The 21449-nt window shown below is 48.0% G+C and overlaps 2 protein-coding genes across 2 annotated transcripts in view; one reads left to right on the top strand and one right to left on the bottom strand.

The window, feature by feature from the left end:
• LOC139402517 (ubiquitin-associated domain-containing protein 2-like) overlaps positions 1-20218 on the bottom strand; it is a 42958-nt gene extending 22740 nt beyond the window's left edge. The window contains exons 1-5 of the mRNA XM_071146509.1: positions 20032-20218; positions 19515-19639; positions 18882-19001; positions 17902-18008; positions 1534-1657 (exon numbers count right to left, since the gene is read on the bottom strand). Of these exons, the coding sequence (XP_071002610.1) occupies positions 1534-1657; positions 17902-18008; positions 18882-19001; positions 19515-19639; positions 20032-20062 (507 nt within the window). The 5' untranslated portion in view covers positions 20063-20218. The remainder of the gene's footprint in view (positions 1-1533; positions 1658-17901; positions 18009-18881; positions 19002-19514; positions 19640-20031) is intronic.
• On the top strand, positions 5349-17145 carry LOC139402516 (G-protein coupled receptor 183-like). The gene is made up of 4 exons (XM_071146508.1): positions 5349-5449; positions 6698-7012; positions 13576-14165; positions 14521-17145. The coding sequence occupies exons 2-4, from the start codon at positions 6724-6726 to the stop codon at positions 15118-15120; spliced, it is 1479 nt and encodes a 492-aa protein (XP_071002609.1). The 5' UTR covers positions 5349-5449; positions 6698-6723; the 3' UTR covers positions 15121-17145.
• Positions 20219-21449: the final 1231 nt, after the last annotated feature.

Here is a 21449-nt window from a genome sequence, read left to right as displayed (position 1 = left end):
TGAACACTATGTAACTCTACATATTAACCACTGACCCCCACCATGCTGAACACTATGTAACTCTACATATTAACCCCCACCATGCTGAACACTATTTAACTCTACATATTAACCCCCACCATGCTGAACACTATGTAACTACATATTAACTCCCACCATGCTGAACACTATGTAACTCTACATATTGACCCCCACCATGCTGAACACTATGTAAGTCTACATATTAACCCCCACCATGCTGAACACTATGTAACTCTACATATTGACCACTGACCCCCACCATGCTGAACACTATGTAACTCTACATATTGACCACTGACCCCCACCATGCTGAACACTATGTAACTCTACATATTAACCCCCACCATGCTGAACACTATGTAACTCTACATATTAACCCCCACCATGCTGAACACTATGTAACTCTACATATTAACCACTGACCCCCACCATGCTGAACACTATGTAACTCTACATATTAACCCCCACCATGCTGAACACTATGCAACTCTACATATTAACCACTGACCCCCACCATGCTGAACACTATGTAACTCTACATATTAACCCCCACCATGCTGAACACTATGTAACTCTACATATTGACCCCCACCATGCTGAACACTATGTAACTCTACATATTAACCCCCACCATGCTGAACACTATGTAACTCTACATATTAACCACTGACCCCCACCATGCTGAACACTATGTAACTCTACATATTAACCCCCACCATGCTGAACACTATGTAACTCTACATATTAACCCCCACCATGCTGAACACTATGTAACTCTACATATTAACCCCCACCATGCTGAACACTATGTAACTCTACATATTAACCCCCACCATGCTGAACACTATGTAACTCTACATATTAACCCCCACCATGCTGAACACTATGCAACTCTACATATTAACCCCCACCATGCTGAACACTATGTAACTACATATTAACTCCCACCATGCTGAACACTATGTAACTCTACATATTGACCCCCACCATGCTGAACACTATGTAACTCTACATATTAACCCCCACCATGCTGAACACTATGTAACTCTACATATTGACCACTGACCCCCACCATGCTGAACACTATGTAACTCTACATATTAACCCCCACCATGCTGAACACTATGTAACTCTACATATTAACCCCCACCATGCTGAACACTATGTAACTCTACATATTAACCACTGACCCCCACCATGCTGAACACTATGTAACTCTACATATTAACCCCCACCATGCTGAACACTATGCAACTCTACATATTAACCACTGACCCCCACCATGCTGAACACTATGTAACTCTACATATTAACCCCCACCATGCTGAACACTATGTAACTCTACATATTGACCCCCACCATGCTGAACACTATGTAACTCTACATATTAACCCCCACCATGCTGAACACTATGTAACTCTACATATTAACCCCCACCATGCTGAACACTATGTAACTCTACATATTAACCACTGACCCTCACCATGCTGAACACTATGTAACTCTACATACCTGCAGGCCTACAATGTAAACCAGGGACTTGTTAGTTACGGAGATCTGACCAAGGAGTTGAGTGACTGGAACCTTGGGGATGGAGGAATGGAAAGGTACAAACAGGCTGAACACTGGGCCTAGCCTGGAGGAGAGGTGAGGAGGAGAGGGGGAAGGAGAGAGGGGAGGTGAGGAGGAGAGAGGAGAGGGAAGGAGAGAGGGGAGGTGAGGAGGAGAGAGGAGAGGAGAGAGGGGAGGTGAGGAGAGGAGAGGGGAGGTGAGGAGGAGAGGGGAAGGAGAGAGGAGAGGGAAGGAGAGAGGGGAGGTGAGGAGGAGAGAGGAGAGGGGAAGGAGAGAGGAGAGGGAAGGAGAGAGGGGAGGTGAGGAGGAGAGAGGAGAGGGAAGGGGAGGTGAGGAGGAGAGGGAAGGAGAGAGGGGAGGTGAGGAGGAGAGAGGAGAGGGAAGGAGAGGGGAGGTGAGGAGGAGAGAGGAAGGAGAGAGGAGAGGGAAGGAGAGAGGAGAAGTGAGGAGGAGAGAGGAGAGGGGAAGGAGAGAGGAGAGGAGAAGGAGAGAGGGGAGGTGAGGAGAGAGGAGAGGGGAAGGAGAGAGGAGGTGAGGAGGAGAGTGGAGAGGGAAGGAGAGAGGGGAGGGGAGGTGAGGAGGAGAGAGGAGAGGGGAAGGAGAGAGGGGAGGTGAGGAGGAGAGGAGGAGAGGATGGAGGTGAGGAGGAGAGAGGGGAGGTGAGGAGGAGAGAGGGGAGGTGAGGAGGAGAGAGGGGATGGGGAAGGAGAGAGGGGATGGGGAAGGAGAGAGGGGATGGGGAAGGAGAGAGGGGATGGGGAAGGAGTGAGGGGAGGTGGAGGAGAGAGGGGAGGTGAGGAGGAGAGAGGGGAGGTGAGGAGGAGAGAGGGGATGGGGAAGGAGAGAGGGGGAGGTGAGGAGGAGAGAGGAGGAGGTGAGGAGGAGAGAGGAGGAGGTGAGGAGGAGAGAGGGGATGGGGAAGGAGAGAGGGGAGGTGAGGATGAGAGAGGGGAGGTGAGGATGAGAGAGGGGAGGTGAGGATGAGAGAGGGGAGGGAAGGAGAGAGGGGAGGTAAGGAAGAGAGAGGGGATGGGGAAGGAGAGAGGGGAGGGAAGGAGAGAGGGGAGGTGAGGAGGAAAGGAGGAAAGGAAAGGAGAAGATGGTTAAAACAATGTTCTGTTCACAAACACCAAACCTCTGAGCAGATATACAGTAAAGTATATTTCTATTAGAGGAAGTAAGAGTGAATCATTATAGACCAGCAGCTAACCTCAGAGCCCTGCCATTACAGTCACTCACAGCAGGACACGCACAGTCACACACACACACAGTCACCCACACACACACACACCAGGACACGCACAGTCACCCACACACACCAGGACACGCAGTCACCCACACACACACCAGGACACGCACAGTCACCCACACACACACCAGGACACGCACAGTCACCCACACACACACCAGGACACGCACAGTCACACACACACACACACCAGGACACGCACAGTCACACACACACACACCAGGACACGCACAGTCCCCCACACACACACACCAGGACACGCACAGTCACCCACACACACACCAGGACACGCACAGTCACCCACACACACACCAGGACACGCACAGTCACCCACACACACACCAGGACACGCACAGTCACCCACACACACACCAGGACACGCACAGTCACCCACACACACACCAGGACACGCACAGTCACCCACCCACACACACACCAGGACACGCACAGTCACCCACACACACACCAGGACACGCACAGTCACAAACACACACACACACACCAGGACACGCACAGTCACCCACACAGTCACCCCCACACACACCAGGACACGCACAGTCACCCACACCAGGACACGCAGTCACCCACCCACACACACACACACACGGACACGCAGTCACCCACACACACACGAGGACACGCACAGTCACCCACACACACACACACACACACACACACGGACACGCAGTCACCCACACATACACACACGAGGACACGCATGGTCGCCCACACACACACACACACACACGGACACGCACAGTCACCCACACGGACAGTCACCCACACACACACAGTCACCCACACATGCACACACAAGGACACGCACAGTCACACACACACACAGAATGGAGATGAGCATCACAGGATGAGCCATATCTGATATGTCCATGCTTGACGCACACACACACACACACACACACACACACACACACACACACACACACACACACACACACACACACACACACACACACACACACACACACACACACACACACACACACACCTACTAGTAATAGTGAGAGCCTGAGGGTATGAATACAGTTCGTATTAAAAGTAGAGATTCATTTTTTATGAACTCCACATGAAGGATCAGAATGAGGAACATGACAGCAGCCCAGAGAGGTCATGAGAGGGTCATTAGTAGTGATGGGAGGAGACAGATCCATACAGTTACATGTCCAGTTGGCTGTAGCTGCACCAAAACTACAGTAGGTTTCCTTCATAGCGTATTCTCCATCTTTTTAAATAGGGAGACAATGTGTTTTCACTCTCTCTCTATCACACCACGAGGCCCCCCGGTAATATCACACCACGAGGCCCCCCCGGTAATATCACACCACGAGGCCCCCCGGTAATATCACACCACGAGGCCCCCCGGTAATATCACACCACGAGGTCCCCTGGTAATATCACACCACGAGGTCCCCTGGTAATATCACACCACGAGGCCCCCCGGTAATATCACACCACGAGGCCCCCCGGTAATATCACACCACGAGGCCCCCCCGGTAATATCACATCACGAGGCCCCCCCGGTAATATCACACCACGAGGCCCCCCGGTAATATCACACCACGAGGCCCCCCGGTAATATCACACCACGAGGCCCCCCGGTAATATCACACCACGAGGCCCCCCGGTAATATCACACCACGAGGCCCCCCGGTAATATCACACCACGAGGCCCCCCGGTAATATCACACCACGAGGCCCCCCCGGTAATATCACACCACGAGGCCCCCCGGTAATATCACACCACGAGGCCCCCCGGTAATATCACACCACGAGGCCCCCCGGTAATATCACACCACGAGGCCCCCCGGTAATATCACACCACGAGGCCCCCCCGGTAATATCACACCACGAGGCCCCCTGGTAATATCACACCACGAGGTCCCCTGGTAATATCACATCACGAGGCCCCCCGGTAATATCACACCACGAGGCCCCCCGGTAATATCACACCACGAGGCCCCCCGGTAATATCACACCACGAGGCCCCCCGGTAATATCACACCACGAGGCCCCCCCGGTAATATCACACCACGAGGTCCCCTGGTAATATCACATCACGAGGCCCCCCGGTAATATCACACCACGAGGCCCCCCGGTAATTCCCAGCCCTAGTCACGATTGGGTCAATATACTTCTTCCTCTTTACTCTAATTTCTACTCTGTTCACATGAAGAACAGCTGACAATCAGCCTATTTGTGCCCTCAATATCATCTGGAGTGCTTGATATCCTTACAAACATGAATACACATGCTGAAAATTATTCATCCTGTTGATCAAATAAATTCATATTTACAAATTTCGAAGAGACGCTTGCACCCACACACACACACACCCACTCAGAATAAATGTAGGAGGGGTTTGCTTGCGGTGCAGGAAATGATAAGTGTGTGTCTGGGTACTGGCTGTGGCAGAAGCTGCACACTTCTGCCTAGTCGGCCGTAGCTGATGCAAAGAAAAGATAAATATATCTAATACTTGTTGAGTTTCATTCTCTGGCTGACCTGACACCTGGCTCTGGAGTCACACAGGGGACCAACGTCCCTCCTGAAACACCACTGACGACTGAGAGTTAAGAGCGCTTCCATCTGGTGAGTACAGTATCATACAGTATGTGGTCTACACAGGTATGATGCAGTATCATTCAGTATGTGGTTTACACAGGTATGATACAGTATTACACTGTCGTTTACACAGGTATGATACAGTATCATACAGTATGTGGTTTACACAGGTATGATAGTATAATACAGTATGTGGTTTACACAGGTATGGTACAGTATAATACAGTATGTGGTTTACACAGGTATGATAGTATAATACAGTATGTGGTTTACACAGGTATGATAGTATAATACAGTATGTGGTTTACACAGGTATGATAGTATAATACAGTATGTGGTTTACACAGGTATGATACAGTATTACACTGTCGTTTACACAGGTATGATAGTATAATACAGTATGTAGTTTACACAGATATGATACTATAATACAGTATGTAGTTTACACAGGTACGGTACAGTATAATACCAGTGGTGTAACGTACTTAAGTAAAAATACATTAAAGTACTACTTCAGTAGTTTTTTGTAGAATCTGTACTTCAATTTTTATATTTTTGACAATTTTACTTTTACTTCACTTACATTCCTAAAGAAAATATTGTACTTTTTACTCCGTACATTTTCTGACACCCAAAGTACTCATTACATTTTCAATGCTTATTAGCAGGACAGGAAAATTGTCAAATTCACGCACTTTCAAGAGCACACGTGGTCATCCCTCCTGCCTCCGGCCTGGAGGACTCACTAAACAAGTCATTTATACTTTCACTTTTACTTTTGACACAAGTATATTTGAGCAATTACATGTACTTTTTACACTTAAATATATTTACAACCCAAATACTTTTAGACTTTTACTCAAGAAGTATTTCACTGGCTGACTTTCACTTGAGTCACTTTCTATTAAAAAGGTATCTTATATATTTACAGCCAAATACTTTTAGACTTTTACTCAATAAGTATTTCACTGGCTGACTTTCACTTGAATCACTTTCTATTAAATATTTCTATTTCTATACTTTTACTAAAGTATGACAATTGGGTACTTTTTCCACCACTGTATAATACAGTATGTAGTTTACACAGGTTTAAGCATAGACATTTTTCACAGGAAAGTGAATTTCCCCCCACAAATTGTGGGTATATTTGGGGTTGTAATTACTACATGAGTGTTATAGAGCAAATGATGCAAGACAAATGGAACATTGCTTTTGTCTGTTGATTTTAAACTACTGCAAGTGTCTTCACCCAAACCCTCACCTGCTGTGCTTCAGATTTACACTTCCTGTTACTAACCATCATGTCGTGGTCGGAGGGTGTGAACTCCACTCTGAACCTGGACTCCAACACCTCCTCCTCCCTGGTCTGCACCAACCTGTACGACCACCGCCCCGTCGCCCGCGTCCTCATGTCTCTCCACTACAGCCTGGTCTTCACGCTCGGCCTCCTAGGTAACGCCCTGGCACTGCACGTCATCAGACCCAACCTGGCCCAGATCAACTCTACCACGCTCTACTCTGCCAACCTGGCCGCCTCCGACGTCCTCTTCACTCTGGCCCTGCCTCTGAGGATAGCCTACTACGCCCTAGGTCAGTGATACTCCACTACTACTACGCCCTAGGTCAGTGATACTCCACCACTACTACTACGCCCTAGGTCAGTGATACTCCACTACTACTACGCCCTAGGTCAGTGATACTCCACTACTACTACGCCCTAGGTCAGTGATACTCCACTACTACTACTACGCCCTAGGTCAGTGATACTCCACTACTACGCCCTAGGTCAGTGATACTCCACCACTACTACTACGCCCTAGGTCAGTGATACTCCACTACTACTACACCCTAGGTCAGTGATACTCCACTACTACTACGCCCTAGGTCAGTGATACTCCACTACTACTACTACGCCCTAGGTCAGTGATACTCCACTACTACTACGCCCTAGGTCAGTGATACTAAACCACTACTACTACGCCCTAGGTCAGTGATACTCCACTACTACTACGCCCTAGGTCAGTGATACTCCACTACTACTACTACTACTACGCCCTAGGTCAGTGATACTCCACTACTACTACTACTACGCCCTAGGTCAGTGATACTCCCACTACTACGCCCTAGGTCAGTGATACTCCCACTACTACTACGCCCTAGGTCAGTGATACTCCACTACTACTACTACTACGCCCATTGGTCAGTGATACTCCACTACTACTACTACTACTACTACTACGCCCTAGGTCAGTGATACTCCACTACTACTACTACTACTACTACTACTACTACTACTACGCCCTAGGTCAGTGATACTCCACCACTACTACGCCCTAGGTCAGTGATACTCCACCACTACTACGCCCTAGGTCAGTGATACTCCCACTACAACGTCCTAGGTCAGTGATACTCCACTACTACTACTACGCCCTAGGTCAGTGATACTCCACTACTACGACGCCCTAGGTCAGTGATACTCCCACTACGCCCTAGGTCAGTGATACTCCACCACTACACCCTAGGTCAGTGATACTCCCACTACTACTACACCCTAGGTCAGTGATACTCCCACTACAATGTCCTAGGTCAGTGATACTCCACTACTACTACTACTACTACTACTACTACGCCCTAGGTCAGTGATACTCCACTACTACTACTACTACTACGCCCTAGGTCAGTGATACTCCACCACTACTACGCCCTAGGTCAGTGATACTCCACTACTACTACTACTACGCCCATTGGTCAGTGATACTCCACTACTACTACTACTACTACTACGCCCTAGGTCAGTGATACTCCACTACTACTACTACTACTACTACTACTACGCCCTAGGTCAGTGATACTCCACCACTACTACGCCCTAGGTCAGTGATACTCCACCACTACTACGCCCTAGGTCAGTGATACTCCACCACTACTACGCCCTAGGTCAGTGATACTCCACCACTACTACGCCCTAGGTCAGTGATACTCCACTACTACTACTACTACGCCCTAGGTCAGTGATACTCCACTACTACTACTACTACTACTACTACTACTACTACGCCCTAGGTCAGTGATACTCCACCACTACTACGCCCTAGGTCAGTGATACTCCACCACTACTACGCCCTAGGTCAGTGATACTCCACCACTACTACGCCCTAGGTCAGTGATACTCCACCACTACTACGCCCTAGGTCAGTGATACTCCACCACTACTACGCCCTAGGTCAGTGATACTCCACCACTACTACGCCCTAGGTCAGTGATACTCCACTACTACTACTACTACTACTACTACGCCCTAGGTCAGTGATACTCCACTACTACTACTACTACTACTACTACTACTACTACTACGCCCTAGGTCAGTGATACTCCACCACTACTACGCCCTAGGTCAGTGATACTCCACCACTACTACGCCCTAGGTCAGTGATACTCCACCACTACTACGCCCTAGGTCAGTGATACTCCACCACTACTACGGCCTAGGTCAGTGATACTCCCACTACTACTACGCCCTAGGTCAGTGATACTCCCACTACGCCCTAGGTCAGTGATACTCCCACTACGCCCTAGGTCAGTGATACTCAACTACTACTACGCCCTAGGTCAGTGATACTCCACTACTACTACGCCCTAGGTCAGTGATACTCCACTACTACGACGCCCTAGGTCAGTGATACTCCCACTACTACGACGCCCTAGGTCAGTGATACTCCCACTACGCCCTAGGTCAGTGATACTCCACTACTACGACGCCCTAGGTCAGTGATACTCCACTACTACGACGCCCTAGGTCAGTGATACTCCCACTACGCCCAAGGTCAGTGATACTCCCACTACGCCCTAGGTCAGTGATACTCCCACTACGCCCTAGGTCAGTGATACTCCCACTACACCCTAGGTCAGTGATACTCCACTACACCCTAGGTCAGTGATACTCCCACTACACCCTAGGTCAGTGATACTCCCACTACGCCCTAGGTCAGTGATACTCCACTACACCCTAGGTCAGTGATACTCCCACTACACCCTAGGTCAGTGATACTCCCACTACACCCTAGGTCAGTGATACTCCCACTACACCCTAGGTCAGTGATACTCCCACTACGACGTCCTAGGTCAGTGATACTCCCACTACGACGTCCTAGGTCAGTGATACTCCCACTACACCCTAGGTCAGTGATACTCCCACTACGACGTCCTAGGTCAGTGATACTCCCACTACACCCTAGGTCAGTGATACTCCCACTACACCCTAGGTCAGTGATACTCCCACTACACCCTAGGTCAGTGATACTCCCACTACGACGTCCTAGGTCAGTGATACTCCCACTACGACGTCCTAGGTCAGTGATACTCCCACTATGACGTCCTAGGTCAGTGATACTCCCACTACTACGTCCTAGGTCAGTGATACTCCCACTACGACGTCCTAGGTCAGTGATACTCCCACTACGACGTCCTAGGTCAGTGATACTCCCACTACGACGTCCTAGGTCAGTGATACTCCCACTACTACACCCTAGGTCAGTGATACTCCCACTACGACGTCCTAGGTCAGTGATACTCCCACTACACCCTAGGTCAGTGATACTCCCACTACGACGTCCTAGGTCAGTGATACTCCCACTACACCCTAGGTCAGTGATACTCCACTACACCCTAGGTCAGTGATACTCCCACTACACCCTAGGTCAGTGATACTCCACTACACCCTAGGTCAGTGATACTCCCACTACTACACCCTAGGTCAGTGATACTCCCACTACTACACCCTAGGTCAGTGATACTCCCACTACGACGTCCTAGGTCAGTGATACTCCCACTACACCCTAGGTCAGTGATACTCCCACTACTACACCCTAGGTCAGTGATACTCCCACTACGACGTCCTAGGTCAGTGATACTCCCACTACACCCTAGGTCAGTGATACTCCCACTACACCCTAGGTCAGTGATACTCCCACTACGACGTCCTAGGTCAGTGATACTCCCACTACACCCTAGGTCAGTGATACTCCACTACACCCTAGGTCAGTGATACTCCCACTACACCCTAGGTCAGTGATACTCCCACTACGACGTCCTAGGTCGGTGATACTCCCACTACGACGTCCTAGGTCAGTGATACTCCCACTACACCCTAGGTCAGTGATACTCCCACTACGACGTCCTAGGTCAGTGATACTCCCACTACACCCTAGGTCAGTGATACTCCCACTACACCCTAGGTCAGTGATACTCCCACTACACCCTAGGTCAGTGATACTCCCACTACGACGTCCTAGGTCAGTGATACTCCCACTACGACGTCCTAGGTCAGTGATACTCCCACTACGACGTCCTAGGTCAGTGATACTCCCACTACTACGTCCTAGGTCAGTGATACTCCCACTACGACGTCCTAGGTCAGTGATACTCCCACTACACCCTAGGTCAGTGATACTCCCACTACGACGTCCTAGGTCAGTGATACTCCCACTACACCCTAGGTCAGTGATACTCCACTACACCCTAGGTCAGTGATACTCCCACTACACCCTAGGTCAGTGATACTCCACTACACCCTAGGTCAGTGATACTCCCACTACACCCTAGGTCAGTGATACTCCCACTACTACACCCTAGGTCAGTGATACTCCCACTACGACGTCCTAGGTCAGTGATACTCCCACTACACCCTAGGTCAGTGATACTCCCACTACACCCTAGGTCAGTGATACTCCCACTACGACGTCCTAGGTCAGTGATACTCCCACTACACCCTAGGTCAGTGATACTCCACTACACCCTAGGTCAGTGATACTCCCACTACACCCTAGGTCAGTGATACTCCCACTACGACGTCCTAGGTCGGTGATACTCCCACTACGACGTCCTAGGTCAGTGATACTCCCACTACACCCTAGGTCAGTGATACTCCCACTACGACGTCCTAGGTCAGTGATACTCCCACTACGACGTCCTAGGTCGGTGAGTATAGTTGTTTTGAAGTAGTTTAAAACAAACAACTAAAAGCAGATAGTAGGTATGTAGAAATGATACAGTGCCTTCAGAAAGTGTTCACGCCCCTCGACTTCTTCCACATTTTGTTGTTACAGCCCGAATTAAAACACACACAATAACCCATAATGACAATGTGAAAACATGTGTTGACATTTTTGCAAATGTATTGAAAATGAACTCTTGGAAATATCTAATTTGCATAAGTATTCAAACCCCTGAGTCAATACTTTGTAGAAGCACCTTTGGCAGTGATTACAGCTGTGAGTCTTTCTGGGTAAATCTCTAAAAGCTTTGCACATCTGGATTGTACAATATTTGCACATTATTCTTTTTAAAATTCTTCTCTTTTTTTTAAACTGTCAAATTGACAGCCATTTTCAAGTCTTGCCATAGATTTTCAAGACGATTTAAGTTAAAATGGTAACTATGCCACTCAGGAACAATCAGTCTTCTTGGTAAGCAACCCCAGTGGATATTTGGACTTGTGTTTTAGGTTATTGTCCTGCTGAAAGGTGAATTTGTCTCCCAGTGTCTGTTGGAAAGTAGACAGAACCATGTTTTCCGCTAGGATTTTGCATGTGCTTATCTTTTTATCCTAAAAAAAAATTCCCTTGTCATTGTCGCTGACAAGCACACCCATAACATGATGCAGCAACCACCGTGCTTGAAAATATGAAGAGTGGTACTCTGTGATGTGTTGGATTTGCCCTAAACGTAACACTTTGTATTCAGGAAAGAAAGTTAGATATTTTTCTTTTTTTTTTTCAGTATTACTTAAGTGCCTTGTTGCAAACAGGATGCATGTTTTGAAATACAGGCTTCCTTTTCACTCTGTAATTTAAGTTAGTATTGTGGAGTAACTACAAATGTTGTTGATCCATCCTTAGTTCTCATATCACACCCATCATACTCTGTAACTATTTTAAAGTCACCATTGGCATCATGATGAAATCCCTGAGCGGTTTCCTTCCTCTCCGGCAACTGAGCTAGGAAAGATGCCTGAATCTTTGTAGTGACTGGGTGTATTGATTCACCATGCAAAGGGTGACTTTTACTCAAGTAGTATTTTACCGGGTGACTTTCACTTTTACTCAAGTAGTATCTTACTGGGTGACTTTTACTCAAGTAGTATTTTACTGGGTGACTTTCACTTTTACTCAAGTAGTATTTTACTGGGTGACTTTTACTCAAGTAGTATTTTACTGGGTGACTTTCACTTTTACTCAAGTAGTATTTTACTGGGTGACTTTTACTCAAGTAGTATTTTACTGAGTGACTTTTACTCAAGTAGTATTTTACTGAGTGACTTTCACTTTTACTCAAGTAGTATTTTACTGGGTGACTTTCACTTTTACTCAAGTAGTATTTTACTGGGTAACTTTCACTTTTACTCAAGTAGTATTTTACTGGGTAACTTTCACTTTTACTCAAGTAGTATTTTACTGGGTGTCTTTTACTCAAGTAGTATTTTACTGGGTGACTTTCACTTTTACTCAAGTTGTATTTTACCGGGTGACTCACTTTTACTCAAGTAGTATTTTACTAGGTGACTTTTACTCAAGTAGTATTTTACTGGGTGACTTTTACTCAAGTAGTATTTTACTGGGTGACTTTCACTTTTACTCAAGTAGTATTTTACTGGGTGACTTTCACTTTTACTCAAGTAGTATTTTACCGGGTGACTCACTTTTACTCAAGTAGTATTTTACTGGGTGACTTTCACTTTTACTCAAGTAGTATTTTACCGGGTGACTCACTTTTACTCAAGTAGTATTTTACTGGGTGACTTTTACTCAAGTAGTATTTTACTGGGTGACTTTCACTTTTACTCAAGTAGTATTTTACTGGGTGACTTTCACTTTTACTCAAGTAGTATTTTACCGGGTGACTCACTTTTACTCAAGTAGTATTTTACTGGGTGACTTTCACTTGAGTTATTTTCTATTAACGTATCTTTACATTTACACAAGTATGACGGTACTTTTCCACCACTGGGTGTGGACACTTTCTGAAGGCACTGTAGGTGTTTAAATGTAGGTGGAGAATATCCACACAGACACTTTTTCCTGAGATCCCAGGCGTCTTGTTATGTTCCAGAAGTGGACTAACCTCTCTTGGTAATCTTTGAGTCTCCCTGCCTCTAGGTTTCCACTGGCCCCTGGGGGAGACCCTGTGTCGCGTCACCGCCCTTCTGTTCTACGTCAACACCTACGCAGGGGTCAATTTCATGACCTGCCTGGCCGTAGACCGCTTCGTAGCCGTGGTTCTCCCTCTGCGTTACACCAGGCTCTGCCGGGCCCGGACCATCCGCTATGTCTGCGTAGGGGTGTGGGTTCTAGTCCTGGTCCAGACGTTACCCCTCCTCTCCGTGACCATGACCCGGGCCGAGCCGGACGGGACCACCACCTGCATGGAGTACCCCAACTTTGAGAACGGGGCCGTGGAGGGACTCCCCTACGTCCTCATTGGAGCCGTCGTCATGGGATACGGCGTTCCCGTTGCAACCATCCTGTGTTGCTACTTGGTGTTGCTTTGGAAGCTGCGGTTGGTGACGAGAAGTAGGGTCGGTGGGCGAGGTCACAGGTCATTGAGGAGCCAGAAGGCGACGGGGGTGATAGCAGGGGTAGTGTTGGTGTTTGTAGTGTGTTTCAGTCCCTATCACATCAACATCCTGCAGTATATGATCCGAAAGCTGAGATACACACCAGACTGTACCGAGCTACAGGCCTTTCAGGTAGTTGTCTCCACACCAGCGGAGGCTGGTGGGAGGAGCTATAGGAGGATGGGCTTATTGTAAAGGCTGGAATGGAATGAATGGAACAGAGTCAAACATGAATTCCATTCATTACAACGAGCCCTTCCTCCTACAGCGCCTTCTACCAGCCTCCACTGACACACAAACATAGGCCTATCTGTTAATATCATTGTATTTTTGTGTGTGTGTGTGTGTGTGTGTGTGTGTGTGTGTGTGTGTGTGTGTGTGTGTGTGTGTTGACCATGAGATTGTGTATTTAAGCGTGTGTGCAATGTCCATCTCCAATCCAAGTGTGACCGACTCCTCCACTAACCCCTCTCTCCCTCCCCTTCAGATGTCTCTACACTTCACTGTGTGTCTCATGAACCTCAACTGCTGCCTGGACCCCTTTGTCTACTTCTTTGCCTGTAAGGGTTACAAGAGGAGGGTGATGAAGATGTTGAGGGTTCAGGTCAGCGCCTCTTTCTCCAGCATGGTCCGAACCGGGGAGGACACCCCCTTCAAACGGGGGGGGACCCGGGACGGGAGGAGCAGGCTGGGTAGCCACACAGCTTGTCCTGTTGCTTTAGATGACGTTACCAAGACCATTCCTGGGCCACAGACCGAGACAGGAGACCCGGAGACCGAGACAGGAGACCCGGAGACCGAGACAGGACCCAGAGACCGAGACAGGACCCAGAGACCGAGACAGGACCCAGAGACCGAGACAGGACCCAGAGACCGAGACAGGACCCAGAGACCGAGACAGGACCCAGAGACCGAGACAGGACCCAGAGACCGAGACAGGACCCAGAGACCGAGACAGGACCCAGAGACCGATACAGGACCCACAGACCGAGACAGGAGTCACATCCAACCAACTACCCCTGATACAGGAGCCACATCCAACCAACTACCCCTGAGACAGGAGCCACATCCAACCAACTACCCCTGAGACAGGAGCCACATCCAACCAACTACCCCTGAGACAGGAGCCACATCCAACCAACTACCCCTGAGACAGGAGCCACATCCAACCAACTACCCCTGAGACAGGAGCCACATCCAACCAACTACCCCTGAGACAGGAGCCACATCCAACCAACTACCCCTGAGACAGGAGCCACATCCAACCAACTACCCCTGAGACAGGAGCCACATCCAACCAACTACCCCTGAGACAGGAGCCACATCCAACCAACTACCCCTGAGACAGGAGCCACATCCAACCAACTACCCCTGAGACAGGAGCCACATCCAACCAACTACCCCTGAGACAGGAGCCACATCCAACCAACTACCCCTGAGACAGGAGCCACATCCAACCAACTACCCCTGAGACAGGAGCCACATCCAACCAACTACCCCTGAGACAGGAGCCACATCCAACCAACTACCCCTGAGACAGGAGCCACATCCAACCAACTACCCCTGAGACAGGAGCCACATCCAACCAACTACCCCTGAGACAGGAGCCACATCCAACCAACTACCCCTGAGACAGGAGCCACATCCAACCAACTACCCCTGAGACAGGAGCCACATCCAACCAACTACCCCTGAGACAGGAGCCACATCCAACCAACTACCCCTGAGACAGGAGCCACATCCAACCAACTACCCCTGAGACAGGAGCCACATCCAACCAACTACCCCTGAGACAGGAGCCACATCCAACCAACTACCCCTGAGACAGGAGCCACATCCAACCAACTACCCCTGAGACAGGAGCCACATCCAACCAACTACCCCTGAGACAGGAGCCACATCCAACCAACTACCCCTGAGACAGGAGCCACATCCAACCAACTACCCCTGAGACAGGAGCCACATCCAACCAACTACCCCTGAGACAGGAGCCACATCCAACCAACTACCCCTGAGAACGGAGCCACATCCCACCAACTACCCCTGAGACAGGAGCCACATCCAACCAACTACCCCTGAGACAGGAGCCACATCCAACCAACTACCCCTGAGACAGGAGCCACATCCAACCAACTACCCCTGAGACAGGAGCCACATCCCACCAACTAACCCTGAGACAGGAGCCACATCCAACCAACTACCCCTGAGACAGGAGCCACATCCAACCAACTACCCCTGAGACAGGAGCCACATCCAACCAACTACCCCTGAGACAGGAGCCACATCCAACCAACTACCCCTGAGACAGGAGCCACATCCAACCAACTACCCCTGAGACAGGAGCCACATCCAACCAACTACCCCTGAGACAGGAGCCACATCCAACCAACTACCCCTGAGACAGGAGCCACATCCAACCAACTACCCCTGAGACAGGAGCCACATCCAACCAACTACCCCTGAGACAGGAGCCACATCCAACCAACTACCCCTGAGACAGGAGCCACATCCAACCAACTACCCCTGAGCCTCTCCTGGTCCTTGAGATGACCACTACTAGGCCATAGAGACACATAACCACTAGTCTAGACCACTACTAGGCCATAGAGACACAGAACCACTAGTCTAGACACACTTATTTGTCCTGGGTTGTATTCATACCAAACGGAAGAAAAGGGAACTGAAACAGAAAGGGACTACCTGAACTTGTCCAATAAGAAATGCTTGTTTTAATTTGACTTCCTTGCTCAATCTGCTATTTCAAAACGAATGTGAAAAAGATGGAAATCAAGGTCCCATAAACACAAGAAAACAGCAGTGCCTTTACAAGGTTCCAGAACTAAACAGCGCCTTTACAAGGTTCCAGAACTAAACAGCGCCTTTACAAGGTTCCAGAACTAAACAGCGCCTTTACAAGGTTCCAGAACTAAACCTTGTTTACAGAACAGGATGTCGTATGCAGAGATAAAATCCTTTACTGATTCATCTCCAACATTTCCGTCACATCGATCTTTGTACAGATATTTATGCTTTTCATAATAAAAATGGTTTCACTTCCCAATACTTACTTTTTAACTGCTGTTTGAAGTGGAATTAAAACCATTCTATTTCACTGTTACTGTTTTATTTCACCAAGGTCTGACCTATCCCTAAATTAGCCAGGTATGAAACTAAAAACACAGACAACTCACTTCCCTAAAAGAGCAACACAACACTTCTCTCTATGAGGTAAAAGGTCAAGGAGTACCGGTACTTCCTAGTTTTTCAACATGTGCAGTGTGATGTTTTCATCTAGAACGTATAGGCCTACAGCTGGTTTGGAAGTAGCTGCAGCACATCGAGCCCCTCGTTGATCTCACTGCTCTCTAGTGGTGTTAATACAACGGTACACCTTCAGTGAACAAGTGCACACTTCAAGGAAAGGAGTCCATAGGAGCAAGGGATTGATTTAGGGATTGAGCTCAGGTGTCAAGGACATGTGTGCAGCCCAGTTAGAGGTCCCGCTGTGAAGGACAGGTGTAAAGGTAGAGGTACTCACAGTCCGGCAGGCAGCCCAGTTAGAGGTCCCGCTGTGAAGGACAGGTGTAAAGGTAGAGGTACTCACAGTCCGGCAGGCAGCCCAGTTAGAGGTCCCGCTGTGAAGGACAGGTGTAAAGGTAGAGGTACTCACAGTCCGGCAGGCAGCCCAGTTAGAGGTCCCGCTGTGAAGAACAGGTGTAAAGGTAGAGGTACTCACAGTCCGGCAGGCAGCCCAGTTAGAGGTCCCGCTGTGAAGGACAGGTATAAAGGTAGAGGTACTCACAGTCCGGCAGGCAGCCCAGTTAGAGGTCCCGCTGTGAAGAACAGGTGTAAAGGTAGAGGTACTCACAGTCCGGCAGGCAGCTCAGACACCTGGTAGTCAAACAGGTAGTGAAACGCTTCGGACAGCAGGAAGTCCACCAGTGCAGTGAGCACCCACGTCCCAAACAGGAAGGACTACAGGAAGAACCAGGATGTTACAGTTAGGACTACAGGAAGAACCAGGATGTTACAGTTAGGCCTACAGGAAGAACCAGGATGTTACAGTTAGGCCTACAGGAAGAACCAGGATGTACAGTTAGGCCTATAGGAAGAACCAGGATGTTTACAGTTAGGACTACAGGAAGAACCAGGATGTTACAGTTAGGCCTACAGGAAGAACCAGGATGTTTACAGTTAGGCCTACAGGAAGAAGCAGGATGTTACAGTTAGGCCTACAGGAAGAACCAGGATGTTACAGTTAGGCCTATAGGAAGAACCAGGATGTTACAGTTAGGACTACAGGAAGAACCAGGATGTTTACAGTTAGGACTACAGGAAGAACCAGGATGTTTACAGTTAGGCCTACAGGAAGAACCAGGATGTTTACAGTTAGGACTACAGGAAGAACCAGAATGTTTACAGTTAGGACTACAGGAAGAACCAGGATGTTTACAGTTAGGACTACAGAAAGAACCAGGATGTTTACAGTTAGGACTACAGGAAGAACCAGGATGTTTACAGTTAGGACTACAGGAAGAACCAGGATGTTTACAGTTAGGACTACAGGAAGAACCAGGATGTTTACAGTTAGGACTACAGGAAGAACCAGGATGTTACAGTTAGGCCTACAGGAAGAACCAGGATGTTACAGTTAGGCCTACAGGAAGAACCAGGACGTTACAGTATGAAACAATGACATAACATAAAATCATATCATCATCACCACATCATCATTATTATGATAATTTGATTAAACAACTGATAATCTGTGCAGCACGACTGCAATAAAGACCAGCTGGAACGCACCCAGTGAGTCTAACAGAGGTTTACAAGCTGAAATGAACTTACAGCAAATTTTCTGCTGCCGAACCGTCTCTCCAAGATGCGGAAGTTGTAGATGAGCAGACTGTTGCAGAAGGTGTCCTTTAGGTCTAGACAGATCAGTCTGCCACACACTAACCGCCATACCTTATAGAAGAGGAGTGAGGGTTGTTACACAGTACACACACCACAGAGTTTCTAAACCCAGAGGTGCAACATCACAAGACTTCCGGGAACGCTTGAGAAACAGACTTGGCCGACCAGATCGAAAAATGTGTCCTTAGTTGTTGATTGTCTAGAAATCTAAATGCAAAACTGAGATTTGAGCCAATGTCTTAAGTAGCTGAAACTGTCATTACTACAACCTCGTGAAAGTGACAATCTGACATGTAATAATTTTAATCAAAAACAACTTTATATCGAAGGAGTGTCTTCGATTTGACAGCCTGCACATGCGCAGTTCGGCACGAAGACCATTAAAAGCAGATTACGTGTTTCTGGGCATGAGTTTAGCTAGCCAAAGGTCGGCTACAAGCGTGATCGGGGATTTCTATTGGAGAAGTAGTTTCTGCCCATCTTTATACTGTACTGTCTTTGGCAATATGATCCACAGGTGGAGATAGGAGAGGTTTACGACACTCTCTCTCACTTTTCCGCTACCTGGTGCTGCAGCGTGATGGCCTGCAGGCTGTAGGTGAACAGGTGATTGTACTGTGGCAGGAGGGTTAGCACGACAGTCAGACCACTGAGGACCAGGAGGAGACCTTTAGACAGGGGGGCCTTATCTGTGGGGGGAGGCAACCAATCATTCAATCACCTACCTGTAGGGCACAATCAATTTGATATTCTTATCAGAATTTACAGCAGAGTACTTGTTCCTGATAACGTTAAATACTGTATGGAAAATGTGGGCGGGGAAACCACATGCACCGTTCTGTCACTACAGTACTGAGCCAGCATTCAGCGTCGTTTATTAAATGAAACATCGAGCGGTATCACGCAATACTAGACATTATGACAAAAATGGTAAAGGCTCGAATCGTCGATTGTACGCGTAGAAACGACGATGTGACCCGTTCAAATACTTAAGATTCATCTAGAATGAATGACAGTGCAAAGATGCGAGACAGGACCGAGCGAAAACACTCGTACACGAATCAACTAGTCTGGTACTTACCGAGCCCTCGGGAACCGGTGGTCGTGAACATGATGGAAAACGAAAAAAATATATATAATGACTGTCTGTGTAAAGGCACTGCAAAATGAAGGTACAAACTTAGCTATAGTAACTAAAAGTTAGAAAGAAAAAAAAAACATCATAGTGAGATAGAGGGGAAAGGGTATCGAGTACGGCGGTCGAGTTTGTCCAAAATTGTTCGAGATTGTTGTTTTTGACACGCAAATCTCGAGATGCGCTGAATAAAAAAATGGCCACATGAGGTCGCTATGTCACTATCAATGGTCAGTAAAGGTTCTCGCTCATATTATAGCTGGTAAAACAGGTCATTGCCACAATAACAGAACATACACTCAATTTGCATAACTTAAGTAACTGTATTTCTTCACTGGCCCTCGTTTCATTTAATCCATTTGATGGATACTGTCCTCGTCAGCAGAAAGTGATCAAAGAGAGGGTTTTGAGTGGCCTCTATTAATGAACATCGTCAACAAAAAACACTCCTGACACTTGACTTGTACTTTGATCACCTGCCTGTACTCACCCTCCCAAAGACATGTCAGAGGGTATTGAACAGAAGCTAGCGTTTTCTTCTCCACTCTCCGCATAAAGATCAAACCTCTGCCATCTCCGTGGCAGTTGTTCCTGTGAAGAAGAAAAACATGCACCGTAGACACATTACTCATTCATCCTGAGATTAACCTCATCAGACAAGAGAACTTCTACACACACACACTATCATTGGCTGGTTCCCTCCAGAAGCCTGAAGTGATAATGCACTGTGCGTGGTTTCTTCATCCAGACTAGCGCTCTCCTAAGCACCCTCTGACAGCTTAAGACCCTCCTCAGACGCGGAGCGCGAGGTTTCTGTGTCAGCATTTATGTCTTCCCCTCCTAACGTCTGAGCCCCTCAGGAGATAGAGAGGCAGCACCGACAGAGGCTTTGAATGGCAGGCTTTGTGTTCAGTGTCCTCTGGCCCCAGTGTGTTTGATCTCCCTGTTTCATCTGGATACTCTGTTCATCTTCTTCTCTGGCCCTTTGTAAAAGCACCAGATGTCTTATCGTGTTGTCTTCTTCTCTGGCCCTTTGTAAAAGCACCAGATGTCTTATCGTGTTGTCTTCGTCTGTGAAATGATTCATCTTACTTATACGAATCACAGCTACTGAGATCAGGAGGTGTCAAAGATCAGCACAACCTCAACATGCTTATCCTTGCAAATCCACACCTCTTCTCTTGGTGCTTATTGAATGGTGTATCTGTGTTTAGGCTAGTTCATGTCAAATCCACACCTCTTCTCTTGGTGCTTATTGAATGGTATATCTGTGTTTAGGCTAGTTCATGTCATTCATTTCACTGTAAATGGATCATCAGTGACAATGTCACATCAGTGACATTCAGTGCATTTCGTGTGGTAAT

Source organism: Oncorhynchus clarkii, unplaced genomic scaffold (assembly GCF_045791955.1).
Source record: "Oncorhynchus clarkii lewisi isolate Uvic-CL-2024 unplaced genomic scaffold, UVic_Ocla_1.0 unplaced_contig_8910_pilon_pilon, whole genome shotgun sequence".
Classification (NCBI taxonomy): domain Eukaryota; kingdom Metazoa; phylum Chordata; class Actinopteri; order Salmoniformes; family Salmonidae; genus Oncorhynchus; species Oncorhynchus clarkii.
Note: the sequence above shows the minus strand (reverse complement) of the source record. Positions and strands in the feature narration are given on the sequence as shown.